We start from the raw sequence: 18,533 nt of genomic DNA on the forward strand, positions 1-18,533 counted from the left end.
ATTAGTTCTCCTTTTTTGTTGATTTGGAGGTGAGAGTGATCAATGGATTTTCTGTTACATTCTGTAACTCATGTATTTCTTTAAACTTTCACAGGTTTATAACAGTGACCATATTAAAATCCCACCTTCCCAAATCAGTTATTTTGGTGTTATAAAGAAAATGTCACAGTAGAGGCCAGAGCAATAGTATGGCTGGTAAGGCATTTGCCTTGCATGCAGCCTACCTGGATTTCATCCCCAGCATCCCAAATGGTTCCCCGAGCACTGCTGGGAGTAATTCCTGAGTGCAGAGCCAGGAGCAACCTTTGAGCATCACTGGGTGTGACCCTCAAATCCAGACAAACAAAAGTTATAGTTTAAGGTTTTTTATTTTTATTTTTTGGGGGTGTCGAAGAGGTGGCGTTTTATAAGAGTACTTAAGATACAGAATGCAATCAGAATGAGTATAATGGCAAACAGAATTAGTCTGAGTGGAAAGTGCCACCATGGTTACTGTTGTGGAGGACTTTCTATACAGAGATATGTAATTATTCTCTCTTGGGATTCACATTTTACATGACTTAATGTTACTTTTGCATATTTACTTGAAAACTATGAATAATTAAAATATGTGGTCTTTTTTCTTATTTTTTAATTTAAATGTTTGTTTTCTTTCCTCATTGATGTTTTGATTTTCATTTTTTTTTTTTTTTTTCTTTTTGGGTCACACCTGGCAGTGCACAGGGGTTACTCCTGGCTCTGCACTCAGGAAGTACTCCTGGTGGTGCTCGGGGGACCATATGGGATGCTGGGAATCAAACTCGGTTGGCCGTGTGCAAGGCAAACGCCCTACCCGCTGTGCTAACACTCCAGCCCTGATTTTAATTTTTAAATTGTCAGGGTCTCAGCATAGTTTGTATGATTTCTATCTTCTTGTTCTTACAGAAATATGTTTTGTGGCTCATCATGTGGTATGTCTTTGATAATGTCCTTTGTGCACTGATGAAGAACATATGCTCAACTTCTGGGGGATGAAGGGCCCTATAACATACATACATACATACATAATACATACATACACACACACACACACACACACACACACACACACACACACACAGTCCGCTAGGCTTGTCTCTCCCTTTGTTCCTTCAAGGGTAATAATTCCTAATCAAAGTTTTGTCTAGTTAACCTATCCAGGAATGATAGAGAAGTGTTAAAAGTCTTCCACCACTCCTGTGTAGCTGTCAGTATTTCTCTTTAGTTTTATTAGTTATTTTATGTTTTTGTTTTGTTTCGTTTTGCTGGCGGGGGTGGAGCACAGTGTTCAAGACTTTTTTCTGCCTCTGCACTCAGGGATCATTCTGGCAGGTCTTGGGATGTGGGCGTTGACCATATGGGGTGCCAGGGTTGGCTGGATTGGCTGCATGCACGGCGGTCCCATATCTTCTGTGCTATCTCTGGCCCCAGTTCTGGAAAATACTTATCTATGGTTTCTTTGGGGCTGGAGTGATAGCACAGCGGTTGGGCGTTCGCCTTTCACGCGGCCGACCCGAGTTCGATTCCTCCGCCCCTCTCGGAGAGCCCAGCAAGCTACCGAGAGTATTGAGCCCGATCGACAGAGCCTGGCAAGCTACCCGTGCATATTGGATATGCCAAAAACAGTAACAATAAGTCTCTCAATGAGAGATGTTACTGGTGCCTGCTCGAACAAATTGATGAGCAACAGGATGACAGTGATATATATGTTTCTTTGACTAGTGATTCTTCACATTTGGGTACCCATTCCCTCTTAAACTCATCCCATACTTTTTTGGTACGATGTTCATTTATTATCAGACTTTTTTCCATCTTAAAATTGTTCTAAAGTTCTTATGCATCTTATCTTGGAGATCATGGATCTTTTTTGCCTGCTCTTGTTACTTTCTTGCTCAGATCTTCTGTTGAGTGTTAAATTTCACCTGTCCTACTCTTCACTTCTGTCATCTTTGATTGCAGTTTTCTCATTTCTCCACTTTAGTGTGCTTAACAACTACATGTACCATCATTTTTTGGAAGTTCATTAAACTTCCTCAACATGGTGTGTCTAGTGTAGATACCTGAAGAATTACAGAGCTGGTTGGTCCTGGTAGAACCTTTGTGCTCTTGTTTCCACTCATTGAGTTTGGGGTGCTTTCTCATTGTGTTTGTGCTGCTCTGGGGCTGTGTCTTTCTAGCGGAGTGTTGGAGGAATGAAACTGTGTCATTCTGTTCCTTCCCTGCCGGCCCTCTGCACCCAGGAGGTGCGGGTGAGCAGAGTGAGGCTCCAGGAGGAGAGCTGCTGCACTGCTGCTTACTTACATTCAGGGCTCCAGCCTAGGTTCTTGCTGGAAGCCTGGAGGGGCTGAGTCACTGGCTCAGCTGTGAACGGGCCTGGAGGGCTGAGTGCACAGGTGAGAGTCTGAGGTGTGGAAGTGTGCTCATTGACATGGTGGAGGTTGGTCAGGAGGCTGGAAGTTTCTAGGGAGGTTTTTGGAAATAAGAGTAATTGATACATTCTATAGACATTTGCTCTACCACTGAACCACCTCTTGGCTCTTCTCTAATTTGTTCTTCAACAGTCTCAGTAATTTTCTTCACTTCACAAACACTTCTTTTTCCCTGAAGAATTCAGTGCTTTGCCATTTTAAAAATAATTATGAGTATTTTCAAACACATACGTAACTACAGAAACTAGCTCTCTGACCCTCAATGAAGACTTTATTTGCATTACTCTCATGGTGGCCAAGGTTGACGATGGTTATTGTGGGTCATGTTTCTTTCTCTGTAAGCTATTATTTCCTCCCCCCCCCCCCCCCACTATTTCTCTGGCGCTATATTATATTGAGAGTACATAGGTTGCAATTATTTTTTTCTGTCATTTAATATTTTTGATGGTGATCTTACTATATTTTTTAAAAATTTTAATGTGATTGCATTTAGAAATTGTTGGTTTCGTGTTTTAGTCATATGTAGAAAAGTTAACTTCTTCCAAGTTAATAAAGGAGTTCACTATTTTCTTTTTCTCTGAACTGGTTTTAATACTTATGATTGAGGAAGAAATCTAATGCTGTTTTTTTTTATTTCGTATGACTGCTCAGTTATTCCAATATTATTTTGACCATCTGAATACCTGAAAGACCATCCTTTAGTTGATTATCACAATTTTGTCTGTCCATGGCAAATTGTTGACTCTAAATAATACCGAATGCTTGAATGAATGAAAAGCTATTTTAAACATGTAGTCAGGTCATTTTATTAAACTGAAGTTTCTTAAAACCATAAAATTAATTAGATTTGGAGAGCAGTGATTATGTGCTAATTAAACAGTAGATAGCCCAGATTTTAGCATGGTGTTTGTTCATTCACTGATTGCAAATTTAGAAGAAGTTTTTTTTAATGTCAAGATGAAAATGGCCATTTCATTTTACAGAAATAACCACTATTTCTTATTTTGCGTGTATTCTAGGATTTTTTCCTGGCCAGACCCAGCTGAGCTCAGGGATCACTCCTGGTGGGCTTGGGCGGACCATAGCTCGAGGTGCTAGGGATCAAACCCAGGTCAGCTTCATGCAGGGCCAAGTGCCTTACCAGCTATACTATGACTTTATCTCTATTATTCATTTTAATTATTGCATAAAGTTTACTTAAAATATTTGTTAAACTTTATCTCTTTTTTTGCTTCCTTGTTTATTACTTTCAAATAGTTTTCTTTGGGTGGGGGGGGCATCTTCCCAGGGATGCCTGGGCGTCTGAAGCTGCTGTTGGCAGTGTAATTTTAAACGATGCATTAATATTTTGTGAGATTTCTTAGAAAAATAAAGTAGAGGTTAACCCATATAGTTCTTAAATCCTTGTTAATTTATACTCATTTTGTAGATTAACGGTGAGAATGGTCTATGGGGGGTGGGGAATAGAACCCAAACCCCAACCTTTAATTTGATAAAAAGATTTTACTAAGCCATTACCAAACAGTGACTTACATGCTGAGGTGGATAAGGGCATTGCTATTTTTCTCTGTTAAAATGATCAGTTTTGTTGCAAAGGAAGTGCCTTTTATTAGTTTCAAAATTTTCTAAGTGCCTCCTATTTATTACTAAGAATTGTGCTCAGTCATCTAAGGAGCAAGAGAAAAGATTTCACTCTTCAAAGGTCTGGCCACAAGGCATCAATATCTGAGAAAGGACAAAAAAAATTAACCGTGAGAGCATAGATTTTCTCTTTTTTTTTTGCTCCTTATTTACACACATCAGGTGCCATTCTAGTGTTTGAAAGTGGATATGCACACCCTTGGTACTGGCAGAAGATGAAACAGGAAATAGGAGAATAGAATACATGCCATTTTTGCTTTGCTTTTGAAAGACCAAAACTTTTAGCAGGTGTCATACATGAAGTGTGGAAGAATAGCATAATAGTCTTTGGAATAGAATCCTGTGCTCTCCTAGCTTTGTGATCTTCGATATTTAACCTCTTTCATGAGCCCTGCTTTCCTGGTTCTTTGTATTATTTATAAGGATTATAGGAGTTCATTTGTGTAAAGTGCCTTAAAAGTTCCAGGCACACAAAAGAGGCTCAATCGGTAAATCGTTCCTCTTACTGCTATTGGTATTATTTTTATAGTTATCTTTGAAAATAGCTATAAATATTACAATTAGTATAAAGTGTGATTATACTGAATGCCAAAAGCTGAGACATTTAAATTATATACTTGAATTCTATACTTAAGAGTGATAGCACAGCGGGTAGGGCATTTGCCTTGCACGAGGCCGAACCGGGTTCCATTCCTCCATCCCTCTTGGAGAACCCAGCAAGCTACTGAGAGTATTCCGCCTGCATGGCAGAGCCTGGCAAGCTACCCGTGGCGTATTTGATATGCCAAAAACGGTAACAAGTCTCACAATGGAGACATTACTGGTGCCCGCTCGAGCAAATCGATGAACAATGGGATTACAATGCTACAGTGCTATTTGAATTAATAAACTTTGATCAAAATTGAATTAGCTAGAATAAGTATTGAATGTTGGAATTTTTATTAAAAATGATTCGTCTTACCACTTAGAATTATATGGTCATTGTTAATAAGTTTTTTCTTCAGCTGTATGATTTGATATTTAAATTATATTTTTATGTATGATAAGAATTGTATTATGAGTAAGCAGTTCTTACGCTTGGTAGATATTTAATATTGACATTGGATAAACACACTGAGTAAAAGTTAAAAAAAATATGGCTTATTTTAAAATAAGACATTTTTCAGCAGGACAAGGATCTGATACTCTACTGCTTTTTCAAGAACTCAGAATGTCATCTATTATTACATTACCTTTATTTAAAAAGATAGGGTCAGGGTTATAAAGGTCCTGGCTTAAAGCTGATGTCTAAAATACCTATTTCACTGTCAGGAATTCTGTTTTTCAGTAATTTTTTTAAACTCAGAATTTGTTGGAGAGTATAATTGAGAAAAAATCCTGCATAGAATTAGAATTTGGATTGATTGCACTTGGATTTTTTTTTCCTGTGTGAACATCTGTTCATTTGTGTGTGTGTCTTTGATTTTTTTTTCTCAAGTTCAGAGGTATAAATTATAGCCTAACCCACTAGTGAGAGAAAAGAAGGAGATTCTTTTTGATTTTCATCAGATTTAGGTAATTTGATGTTACCCTGTCATGCGTGATGTGTATTTCATAAGGATATTTAACAAGTTTAGAGAACTTAGTAAGTTTCAGTCTTGTAGTCATAAAGAATAATAGACTTGAATGAAAGTCAGTTTTCAGAATTACTCTGGGTAGAACAGAATACTTACAATATTGATATGAAAATGAGATAAAATATAAATAGCATATTAGTATTTCAACAGTTACAATGCTTCTGAAACTAAGCAACTATTGCAATTCTATTTTGGCACAGTTTCCTCAGAATTAACTTAGATAAATTAGTGTTCTGGGGGACTGGAAAATAGAGATAGTAAGGGCGGTATTTGTTCAACCCCTGAGGGCCAGAGAGTTCCTGATGCACCACCAAGAATGATCCCTGAGTGTAGAGCCAGGAGGAGTAAGCCCTAAGAACTGCCCCAAATAACACCAGAAAACAGTAACAAAAATTAATGTTTTTGGGATTGGAATAAGTAACATCCTGGATTTATATACCTTTATGACATTAAAATACTATTTTAAAGTTAAAATACTTAAAATTTTTTGATTATTAAGATTGTAATGCAGTCACGTAAAAGTACTATGAAAATATTTGTACCATAAAACCCGGTAAAGTTTTTAATTTATTTTTTTATTAAAAATTTGATAAAAGTGCAGTCACATTATTCATTTTAGAATCAAGTGTTCATCAAACATTTGTAGTTTTTCCCCAGCTTTCCCCAAAACGTTTTTAATTGGTGACGCAGAATATGTGTCATCTATGAAATTAAAAACCACAGGTTTGTAAACTTGGCACTCAGAGGGAAGGAAGTGCCATGAAATGATTAAGTGTTGGCATGTGCACACCTGCTGTCAGGAAATAAACATCCCATATGTTGCAGTTTGGCAGACAGGCATCTTCAAAGTATGTTGAGTGAAGCTACTGCTATCCTCTTTAACTTTTACTTTTTAAACAGCACATTCTCTTTGTGAGTGATCACTTAGTTTCAGTTAGAGGAACATCATATTTTATAGGTAAGTGGTGGAACTCTTTTATATCTAACCAACCTAATTCAATAACTCACTGAAGAGTTCTAGATTGACCCTTAACATCAGACTATTTTGATACCAACTATTTTGAAACATTTAATTTTTTTTTTTAAAGTAGAGCCTGAGACACATTGATATACTTTTTTCACATTTTACCATGTCGTGTCAAAATAATTCCTCTCAATATTGTTAGTGAAACAAAATGAATGTCAATTTTTAAAAGTTAAGTATTTAGATGAGAACTATATTTATGAAACATTTGAACTTTATAAATATGTTCATGGAATAACTCAATGTTATTGCATGGAATATAGTTTTTATAACCCTAAAATAGTCAGGTCAGAAAATCTGTCTTTTGTACAAAGTTTCCTCAAAATTGACAGCATTGTTTTATTTACATTTATTTGTATGGTGAAATGATAAACAACTTAACCTAGTCTTTCAACTGTTTTTTGTTTTTAAAATTAAGATTTTTGTGAAAATATATGCAAATCTATTTTCCTTTAACAGATGATTTGAACCATCATATGTGCATGCTTGTTATTGCATGTTGACACACAGATTCCCCTCATACAAATTTTTAAAGATTCTTTTGGGATGCCTTTGTTATTACAGTGTAGGTGTTTTAAGAATTATCTTCTTTGGAAATTAAAAAAATATTTTTTTGGAATTCATTTATGTGATGACTTGTAACTAAAGCTTGTCCTATGGATGTAATCAGTTTAAACTATACATGCTTTTAACAATATTTTACAGATTGCACATTGGAAAACAAAAGTTGTCTTTTTTAGTGTAGTTTACGGTGGCGATACCTGCCTGCCTTTTCTTTCGCTGCGTTGGCACAGGCGTTGTGCTTATTTTGTTGTAAGTGGTTCCAGTATTTTATCAGTTCGCTAGGCTGGAACTGATGAGAGGTAATTAGGTGACTGTATTTACAGCTTGAGTAAGAAACTCGCCAGTGATTGAATACGAACTCATTGGGAGGGGGCACAGGATCAATCCTCAGTTTGGCAAGACAGATCCCCACATAGACATCTTCCAAGTGCAAACGACGGATGCTTAAAGACACTTTAAATATCTTTTCTGCCAGATCTCCAGAAAAAACATAACCGGTCCCGGAGCAGAAGACAGGGTAGCGCTCACTTGGGTAGAGTTCTGGTGGCATGTACCACTTACTGTCTTTGTTGCGATTGGGTGCGTATCCTCTCATTAAGTAGCCAGTAAAGTAGTTATGTCTGGGAGGCAGGTCTGGCTTCAATAATTTATGTATTAAATATTCAGTGTTAACAAACATGTCACTATCAGTTTTCATAACATAGGGAACATGTGGACAATACGTTGCAACCCAGTTCATGCCCATTAGTGTTTTAATGGTCAAATTATAGTATGTATCTAAATATTCCTGTTGAATTATATCATGGTATTGTCTGCTTTCTTCCAGTATTGCACGTTGAAGGTAGCCATTTAGCTTAACACTTAGGCCCAACAAAAAAATTCGTGTAATTGGGATACCAGCGGCTAGAGTTTCATTGCCCCAGGTCTGTCGGATCGCTCTTCTCGCTTCTATTTGTCCAGGTTCTGCAGCTATCAGTAGGATTAAAAAGGGATTTTTCACCTGACATTTGTCAGGTTCATTGATGATGTATTTGAAATGGTAAGAATGTGGATGTCCAGTACCTTTTTCATTGTAAATGCTTCCATTGGCACTAAGTGTGTTCTCTAGTCCTGTAACTCCTTGTGGTGACAGGTCTGTGTTGTTGGAGTTAGTTGCTGTTTGAGGCCTCAGTGTTTGAGGGACTGTTTCTTTCCAAATGTTCCGAAGAGAGCTGTGATTTGTCTCACTTTTTGTTGACCGAAATCCACGGAAAGTGTATGTCACAGGGTTTTCTTTGAATCCAGCCCTGCCTGGCAGCCAGTCGTGGTGATTGAAAAACAGAAACACAGCAAAAAGAAACACCAGAGAAAGTACACCTATAAGATGAGTACGAAACAGAGACCTCTTGACATTCCAGCTCATCTTCACAAAGCAGCAGTATCTTCTCCTCCACTGAAGCATGTTGTAAATAGCCAGTAATGAGATTGCGCTGTTGGTGGCTGAAGATGTGTTTCTCCTCCTAAACTAATGCTCTCCTCTGGTAATCATATTCCAGTTCGGTCCTCATGGTATCCTCTGCAAGTCATTCTGTAAAGATGAAACATAAAAGTTTACAAAACGCAGTCATTCTATAAAGGTGAAGCATAAAAGTTTACAAAATTCTTGGTGTTAAAAAACTGCCTGAAAGAAACTTTGGGTGCTAATAAAATTAGGGCAAATAAGAACTTTTTAAAACTGTGAAAATGCAGAAACAAAGTTTATAATTTGTTTTCCCTTGGCAACATAGCATCTCTGAAAGCAGAGTAGACTTTGTAGAATAAGTACCTTAATGAGAAGTGATGGATTTCTTTCACTCCTTGTTACTGTTTTATTATCTCTGGTTATCTGTACTTTTGACCCAGATTAAAGATTTAAAAGTTGTATGTATGTATGTAGAAGAGGAAAAATGTTGGTCGATTTCCTGTGAGAGGCCCTGTAAGAAGGCTTGTGAGCAGATGGAAAATTTATTGGTATTAATTAAAATTGATTTGACATAGCTTTGGTGGTATGGTGCGCAGTGAGAAGCCTTTTTTGTAAAATGGTCATGTACCAGTTGTGGGACAGACGGTGCAAGGTTGATTATGGCAGAGTTCTGTTAGTCACAGTACACTGCTTGGCATGTTTCCATTGGCCCCTACTGTGTTGAGAAAGTCAATGCGAAGATGCACCTGTCAAAATTAATTTTCAGGGTCCAGTAATTTCAGTGCTGGATTTCAAGATAGTAATAAATGATGAACCTTTCAAATACTCCTTTCTAATTCTAACCTTCCACTTAAATATGAGTTACTCAGGTAATGACAGTTCTTGTTTGGACTTAAGATTGATTTTAAAACATAACTGATTATCTTTGACTATTTGATGCCTTGGTAGAGTACTGTCACCGCATAGTTCAGTTGAGTGTCCAGGTTAGTGTTAAACAAAATAACGACTTTGAATAATCTTTACAGACTTTATGCAAATATAGTAACTTGGTGTTACAAAATAGACTAAAAATGTTAAATTTCACAGACCATATTGACATATTTTAAAAATTATTACTGACTTTATAAAAATTTTCGGAGTTCTGGCATAACACTTAGATCTTAATATTTTAAAAGATTATGAGAGTAATTTTGGGAGGTTCTTGATATTACATCAAGAACTGGTTGTGTTATGTTTTAAAGTTTTTTCATTCATAGGGGAAACATTCATGCATTTCAGTTTATTAATATTCTAATTTGGTATAGATTATGAGATACTAAACAGTGAAGTAGAAGAAATCTATAATGCTTCACTCATTCTACAAAGTATATTTCAAAAGAAATCAATCATTTTCAAACATGAGGGGAGAAGTGTGTATGGAACTATAACTTTTATGGTTCTAAATGAGAAAACATGTCTTGGGAAGAGGACTGTTTCATTTAACATTTTATTGTTAAAATTATTTCTTTAGGCTAAATAAAACTAGTTAAAATAATGTAGTATTATGTAAATGTATATACTTAGCCTGATGCTGATATTCATGGTCAATATAAAATTTTCATAATTTTAATTCCTTGGAAGGTAATTAAGACAATTAGTAAAATTTACATATATAATGCTGATACTTTGGAAACATTGCAAGTTCATTCATTACATGAATGAAAGTAGTAGTATTCTAGTAGCTGCCACAAGGAGGCGCAAGTAGATGGGAGTTTGGACAAATTTTTAAATTGTCGTAGTACAGGCACCAGATTTTGATTTTTTTTTTTTTAATTTCTGAAATGATGTAGTATTTTAAAAGGTACTTTAAAAAGTTACGGTATTTTTCAAATGTTTAAAAAAAGCTGATCATTTTGAGAGATACTAACAATGCTTTTTTAAAGCTTGGAATTTAAAAATCAGAGAATCTGGTTTTTAATTCTTAGTGTTAATAAAATAATAAGCTATTCATTAGTTTATTAGCATTCATTTTAATATTTTTATAATGAAGACCAAGAATATTCATTCTACTAGAAAAGCATATTATGCTCTGAACTTAGCTGAAAATTACAACTTAGCTGAAAGAAAGTTGCATTTTCTGATTTGAAATAGACATTTTTCCTTCTTGTAAATTGTTACTCTGTTAAGTCAGCAAACTTAAAAAAATTTTTTTTACCTGTAGTTTTAGGTAACATGATTACAGTAGTGTTAACTCTTATGGTTTAGACATGCAAAATTAGTGCACTATCAGCACCACCAAAGCATCTAAGGACCCTATACTACTGTCCTTGTTACACCAGCAAACTCTTTGTGAAAAAAATTTTTTAGAATGATTTTTTTGTGTGTGTGTGAATAGTATTGATGTTGATTCTTTCTTTACCTCATAAAGAAGCCAGTAAAGTGTAGGATTATGTGTGTAAAATTTTTAAGTTCAAATAAAAGTTTAACCTGCTTAAAACATTCCAAAAACTAGATGTAGTAGTTTTCTGTTGATAAAATAATTTTTGGAGTCTGGTTGAAGTCCAGTTAGATGTTTGTTAATGGAAATTAGATGGGTTGCAAAAACAATAAATGGATGTTTGAAGAAATGAAGGTAAATACGTTGATAAATCTAGGTTATTTTTGTGGAAACAGTATACCTAACTGATGTCTCTAAAGTATTTCAGTGTTACAGAAAACTGCACGTTATTATTTATTGTAGCCTTAGGATGAATACATAATTTATTGACCGTATGATTTGTCAGCTGTAGGTGAGAAAGATGTACCTTAATTCAAGTTCATGTCATTTGGATGTTTGTAAATATGAATAAGCCCTGAAATTTGCAGTCGAACATACCTACTTTACCAATCTCCTATTGGTAAATGAAGTGCTTGTGCATCATTTTTAAATTGTTTATTAAAAGTTTGACAGGTATTTTTTACGATTTTTCCATTTAAAAATAGCTATAGTCTTCCTCTTACTAAATGAAAAGTTATTCTTGCTATTGCCTATTATGTTATATTTTAATTCTTAAGAAATGAAAATGTGTTCAGGTAAAATATTTTGGAGTTAAAAACCGGTTTGCTCTTTCACATTGTCAGCATAGAATTAGTTTTTATTTATCTCTTGTAGGTTAAGTGGGATTTCCCTCCCTAAATTATAATATTCTCTTTTACATCTCTGGTTGAAAAGCATGGAGAGAGTTACTGAAAAATGCTTTTAAAAAAATTGTTCACTTAAACAGTTTGTATCATTTGGCTTTAAAAAGTGTTACTGTCTTTAGTCTTTTGAAAATAGAGATAAGTTAAACTTGAACAAAAAATTTCTACATTTTTGAGTTGTCTGCCTTATATAACAGTGTTTAGTTGGTGACTTTAACATAGGTAAAGGCACTTAATAGATTTGATCTTTACAGTAAATTATTTTTGCTCAATATCACCTTCTTTAGTGGAGTCAAAATTTATGGTATTAGTGACAATTGATACATGTAATGATAATTGGATCTGGTAAACTCATTTAATCTTAAATTTTAATACTTGTTACTTGTCTTTAGCAACTATTTGCTATTTTTATTATTAAATTATGGGTTACTGTTATGTGAAATGGAGCATAAATTAGGGTGTTGATCTGTTAAAATAGAAGAAATCTCTTGAGTTCTCCATGAGTTGATTTTTCTAAGTATGACTGCTGCTGAATTTGTCAGATTTATTTTTGCTCTGCACACAAACACATGGTTTGTTACTGCATATTAATGGAACCTGGAAGCACAGCAGCACATTTTTGTTTAATTTTTTGACCTTGTATTGCTGTTCATAGATATTTTCATATCAGTATTTTCATTTTATGCTTTTGATTTCACTTTTAAAATGACCAAGAATCTAAAATTTGGTCATTTTCAGTTTGTTGCTTAAAGTAAAACTGACTGTTTCAAATGAGAGTTTTTAGTAGCAACTATTATATCTCTTTGTTCTAAGTTGTATTCAGGAACACAGTAATAACATGCAAATCTACTGTGGTGTGGTGCTGTGTCTATGCTAACGCTGCCTTCTGTGATCCTCTGCGAATGTTACCGTCTTTCTATTAGCTCATGGCTACAGAATCCTTAACATTTGTTGGAACCTCTTAGGTTGTGTTAGTTACCTTTATTTGGGGAAATGGATATTGGAGGGAGGATTTTGTTTTAGGAGGAAGCTAGCTTTTGGAAAAAACTCTAAATGTTAAGATTATCTTTGGTACTATTTAATGTAAATTTCCTTATTGTATCTTTTGATAGCACTTTAATTTGCTAGATAAGGACCCACTTTGACCCAATTTGTTAGAAGATGCTGTGTTTTCTTTAGAAGACTATAATTTTTTTCTTTTAAGTTTAATTTCTGAGTCCTTTATGCACATCTCATCAGTATTTGCCCTTTCTCTTTTACACATCTATAATCTATAATTACTCCAAGCTATGTATATTAAATAAAGCAGTGACATCTTGTCTCTAAACAATGACAAATTAAAAAATAATGTATTTAGAAACCGTTCAGTAGTTTCAAGGGCAGTGAGCTGTACGCGCTTGTTTATCACATATCAGTGCCTCCAGGGCTCTAACAAGGTAACAGGCATTCAAATGAATATCACACACAAGATTGACATACCTTCCTTGGTCAGGCCATTTATGTGAAGAGGACTATGCCCATTGAAAATACTTTTGCCACGCCATCACTTCAGTAGAAAAGATGCTACGGAACATGCGCACATCCCCCGATAGTCTGCCTCCTGCGATTGCTTTTCACAGTATCCAAAGTGTCCATCTGTCTGCTTCTCGTCGAGTTACCGTCTTGTTCATACGGGTCCCAGCGTTTGGAGATTTTCCTCTTCTTTCATTTTCTTTTCTCTTTCTTCAAACAAAAGAGCTGCAGTTGTCTTTTCTGTCTGGAGCACTGTTGACTCTTCTCGACAGTTGATGCATTGAAGCTTTTTACATCTGCTGTTTTCCGAGCCGGACAATGCAGTGCTGTATTCTCTGCTCAGTATCCATATTTCTAGTATAACACTGGGCTGCAACGCAAAGCAGCTAGAGCTAGAATGTAGTGCTTCGATTCTGTTGGGAAGAAATAGGATTGAACTCTTTCTTGTTGCCTGGCAGCTGCAGAAAGGATTTTGAGCAGGTCTACGCGGCTTTTAGTCTGTAATATGAAATCTACGGTTCCTCAGCTGCTGCACAGGCAGGCAGCAGTTTCAGTGTGGGCTTGACAGATGCTCTCTCTGACAGAGCAGAATTTAACGTCACTGCTTGGCTGAATCCCACGTGATTGTTTGCATTCATTTTGACTGAAAAACTAAGGTAGGGAGAAGCTTAGAGATTTTGCTCCTCTGTGTTAAATTATCTCTCTATTCAGTACAATTGTAGTGATGGGTAAAAAATTTGATGATTATGATATGGAAGTTGTAATTTAATTTTTTCAGCACCCCCTGCCCCCTTTTAAAATGATTTACATAGGATTCCTGAATGTTTTCATTGTTTGATGCTGGTATTCATGTTTTTTACATGCTTCTGTAGGACATAAGCAGCACACAAGCAGCGTAAGCATTTATGTGTAATTTGATCTGATTTAACCCTTGCAGTGTCACCTTTCCTTGAATTCTATCCCCATCCTACACAGCTTCCACTGCACTAATCCCGAGCTAAGACTTAGAGACTGTTTATCTTCACCTTCAGCTTAAGACATCCTAGCCACTCAATTTTCTGGGCTTGATATAAATCAGCTCTTTTACTGGATTTATCAGATTGCTTTGCTGATATACTTGATATAGCTTCTGTATTACTTGCTTTATTGTAGTTTCTTGCATTCTTGGAGGAAGCAGAACTTTTAATCTTTTAATCACTTCTATGTAAGCATTTGATTTTCCTTTTAAAAATTGCATGTCATTTCAACAAATTAATATAGATGTGGCATACTTGTATATGATCTTGGTGTAGATACTGATATCTTACAGATATTTTCCCAATTATTTTAGATTATAAAATAGCTTGCCATTAAGCAAGAAAGCATTAATTTCTTATTCTAAAATCTGTCTTTTACATGGTTAGACTCCTGGCTCATGTGACATTCTTTTTTTTTTCTTTTTCTGTACAGCCCTATGGTTTTCTGTTGTTGTTTCCCCTTACACCCCCTTCCTTCTTTTACTTTTCTTTCTTTTTTTTTTTTTACACACTTTTGTTGGCTACAGTCATGAGCCTTTCTTGTTTAGTTTTTGCAACCACATGAAATCAAACTACAGAGTTCCCATTTCACAGCCTGAAATCCAGTAACTGGTCTGATAAAGACAAATTGCCCAAGGGCAATGGAAGGATAAATGTTTATCAGTGAGAAGAGTTGAAATCTGCCAAGAAGGAATTTCTTGGGTGGTAATCAGGATAGCTTCCACATTTCAAACTTTTGTTCAGTTGCAGCTACTGAAGGAACATAAGGCAAGTTTCAGTAAATTTAAATAACTCACTCAATTTAAAGATAGAGCTGGAATTTTGACCTTGCCCCTCCCACCTATAATGGTTATGCTGTTTTTGACTTTATATTACTTATCACAAACCTAAAAAGGTAACTAAGTTGAAATGAGGCTATTGGAATGAACCCCAAGCCCCAGTGTAGGAGATTGGTGCCATTATAAGAAAAGGAAGCCAGGATTTAGAGAGGCCCTGGGGGTATATGTACCCAAAATAAAGAAGATGCAGGTAGACATTGCTGTTTGTAGACTAAGAGATTCTGGAAGAAACCAGACCTGCTAGCACGTTGATCTTGAACTTTTGGGCCCCTGAACAGTATAAATACATGTTTCTACAGTCAATACAGGCGTTAAGGATCCTTATCTTCCATGTGCCATCCCAGTTGGGTCCCTAGCACCACATGGTCCTCAAGTATTGTCAAATGTAGCTCTGGAGGCCTTGAACACTAAGATGCCCCGGGGGGGGGGAGGGGTCAAGAGCATTTTAGGACCCAAACAGCACCACAGCCACCACATCCTTGGGCCCTCTGCATTGATCTAAAGGGATGTCGCCTTTTTTTTTTTTTTTTTTTGTGGAATTTGGTGGTTTTTGGCATTCACCACTTGGTTTTAAAAGTAGGAGGCCTTTTGGTATTCCTCACAGAGTTGGCAAATGTCTTCAGTTCTTTGTCTGAGAATGTTTTTGTCCCTGTCTCAAATCTGACAGCCTCAAAGGATACAGGACTTTAGGTGGAAGGTTTTCTTCGTTCAGTACTTTGAATATATTATTCCATTCCCTTCTAGCCTGTTGGGTTTTACTCGAAAGATCAGTTGTAAATACTGTTCACCCAAGACTTGAGGTTTTGTTTCTCTCTTGTAGGTTTAATAATCCCCTGCGGGCCCCCCCCCCCCATTTGGATTACAATTTTCTGTTTGAGTTGATTTTGTTGAGCACTCTGTGGACCTCCTGGATCAGTGAACAGGTGCCCCTACCACATAGGGAATTCTCAGCTATTACCTCTTCCTTACTGTTCTTCCCCTTCCTCTTTTCATTCTTCATCCAGGACATTTACCATTCATAGGTTGTTCCCCTTGATATAGTCCACTAAATGTTTTGGGTTTTTTTGTGACTCTTTCTCTTGTCTCTTTCTTGATGTTCAGTTTTGCCCCAGACTCATTCATTTGGTTTTCAGCTTCCTCCTCTCTACTGTTGTGACTTGCTACAGTATTCCTTAGTTCTTTCAATTTCAGTTGAATATTTATTCTAATGATTGCATCCATTGTTCTTTGAGCTGAGCGAATCTCTTACCCAGTGCTTTCTTCTTTTCTGTTACCACTGTGTAAACTGTTGTTCTGAATTCATTCTTAAGGCAATGTTGAGAGTTTTGATACACTAAAGGATTTAACTAGACTGACTGTCCTCATCTACTGAAGCCATTGAATTCCTTTGTTTTCTCATTATTTTAAATACTTTGTGGGTATTGTGGAGTTAGGACCGTCAAGTTCCAGGTGATCTGAGCAGTGATGGATGTGCTGAATTCTACATCAGATTTCTCTTTGTACCTCATTTGATTTGTGACTACCACCTCTGCCTATGTCCATCCTTTTCTACTATCTTCTTCTTATACTTTTCCTATTTCTTTCTTTTTAAAACAATTATTAAATTTAGTTTGCAGGGTAAAGTTTAAGGTAAGGTTTATTTTAAGGTATCAAATTATTTTACTAAATTATATGTGGATTTTAGTAGATCAGCATTTAATCATGCAGCTAGTGGCAGAGGCTGTTTATTATCAATTTACTAAAGATGGATTGCTTGCTTTAACTATTGTATAAATGATTCCCTTCCCCTTACCCCCAGTTTGTTTTGACTGTCATGTAAATATGAATGATTAGGGTTATGAAATGATCATTGCAAATATCATTTAGTGATGAGAGAGTACTAGGAGTTAAAGTCAGCTGGAAATTAAAGTAGTGCATACCCTGTGCTCTTCACCCACCATTTTGCTTTAATGGTACAGCTGAAGAAATTATGAGGAGTTTTCTGTTATTGGCAAAGTTTACTCAGAAATCATTGATGGAACTAAAAATTGGATGTTTATCTACATTTTTTTCACCCCTTCAAATACATATCGGTTGGCTACTGTGTGCCAACATTTGCAGTTATTTTGCAGTCACTTTTCTCAGTAATGATAAAAAGTTATTTTATCTGGTTCTTCTGATTGAAGTCTTTTTCCCTCAGAAGATTTCCTATGGATCTTGATTTTCAAGAGAGCTCCTGCTGGGAATGCTTCCATCCATGTTGAGCCCCTTTAATTCCCATTGACTTGTGTCAACTTGTGCTTGCTATGGGACAGAAGAGTGTCCTGGCAACTCATAAAATGGTGTCTGTGTACTTAATCAGCCTTTAAGTTTTTACGTGTACCTGTAGTCTATTTTCTAAGTCATGCTGGTTAAGAAATTTATTCAAAGTGCAGGGCTGGAGTGAGAGTACAGTGGGTAGGACACTTGGCCAGACCCAGGATCAATCCCGAGCCCTCCAGGAGTGAACTTGAGTGCAGAGCCAGGAGTAAACCCTGAGCACTGGATGGGACTCCTCACCCCCCTCAAGTGTAAAAAAATAGTGCAGACAGGAGATAAAATTCTAGCAAATCTGTATGTGTCAGCCAGGAGATAATTGTGAAAATCTCTTCCGACAGCAGACTTGTAGAAATTCATCCTTTAGTCTAGTTTTTTTTAACATTCAAATTCTATGGTTAAACTTCTTCAGTAAATGTGACGGGTTTCTTTGTCAGACTCAGAAAACCAGCAAATAGTTTTAAGTTTTATAGTTATAAATGTCTTGTAATTTTTACTTGGGAGGGTCTATTTTTTATTTTTTTATTTTTTAATCTTGTAAGACATCTCTGCTAGAAAATTAAATACTAGTTTTTACTGGTGGGTTATGACCAGAGAGAGCTGTCTAGGCTGTGTTTAGGAGTTACCAGGGGATGTCTAGAATAGCTCTCAGAGTCAGGATTTAAAGGTAGCACTTAATTATGTCTCCTCACTTTTTTTTCCTATTACATATAAAAGCAGTTGCCACTTTATTTACATATTTGGTAATTTCGAGTGATTATTTTCAGATGAATCAGGTGTAGATTCCTTCACCTAAACTATGTAAATGATTTCTTGCAATTGATATTATCTTGTATAGGCAATCAACTAAACCATAGTACTATGAAAAAGTACAATTATTTTTAGTGTTAGTATGATTAGTCAATAATTGTATGTTGTTTTCTTAGAGTTTATAGCTCTTCACCTAAAATTACATAAAAAGATTGAAACTGATGGCATA

General features: G+C 35.9%; 2 protein-coding genes across 2 annotated transcripts in view; one reads left to right on the forward strand and one right to left on the reverse strand.

Moving 5' to 3' along the window:
• The window catches only part of CDC73 (cell division cycle 73), a 96,320-nt gene that overhangs the window by 46,832 nt on the left and 30,955 nt on the right, over window positions 1-18,533 (forward strand). The window lies entirely within an intron of this gene.
• On the reverse strand, window positions 6,259-14,000 carry B3GALT2 (beta-1,3-galactosyltransferase 2). The gene is made up of 2 exons (XM_004619918.2): window positions 13,372-14,000; window positions 6,259-8,859 (listed from the first exon to the last, which is right to left on the reverse strand). The coding sequence occupies exon 2, from the start codon at window positions 8,731-8,733 to the stop codon at window positions 7,465-7,467; it is 1,269 nt and encodes a 422-aa protein (XP_004619975.1). The 5' UTR covers window positions 8,734-8,859; window positions 13,372-14,000; the 3' UTR covers window positions 6,259-7,464.

The sequence above is a fragment of the Sorex araneus genome, chromosome 7 (assembly GCF_027595985.1).
Source record: "Sorex araneus isolate mSorAra2 chromosome 7, mSorAra2.pri, whole genome shotgun sequence".
In the NCBI taxonomy this organism is placed as follows: domain Eukaryota; kingdom Metazoa; phylum Chordata; class Mammalia; order Eulipotyphla; family Soricidae; genus Sorex; species Sorex araneus.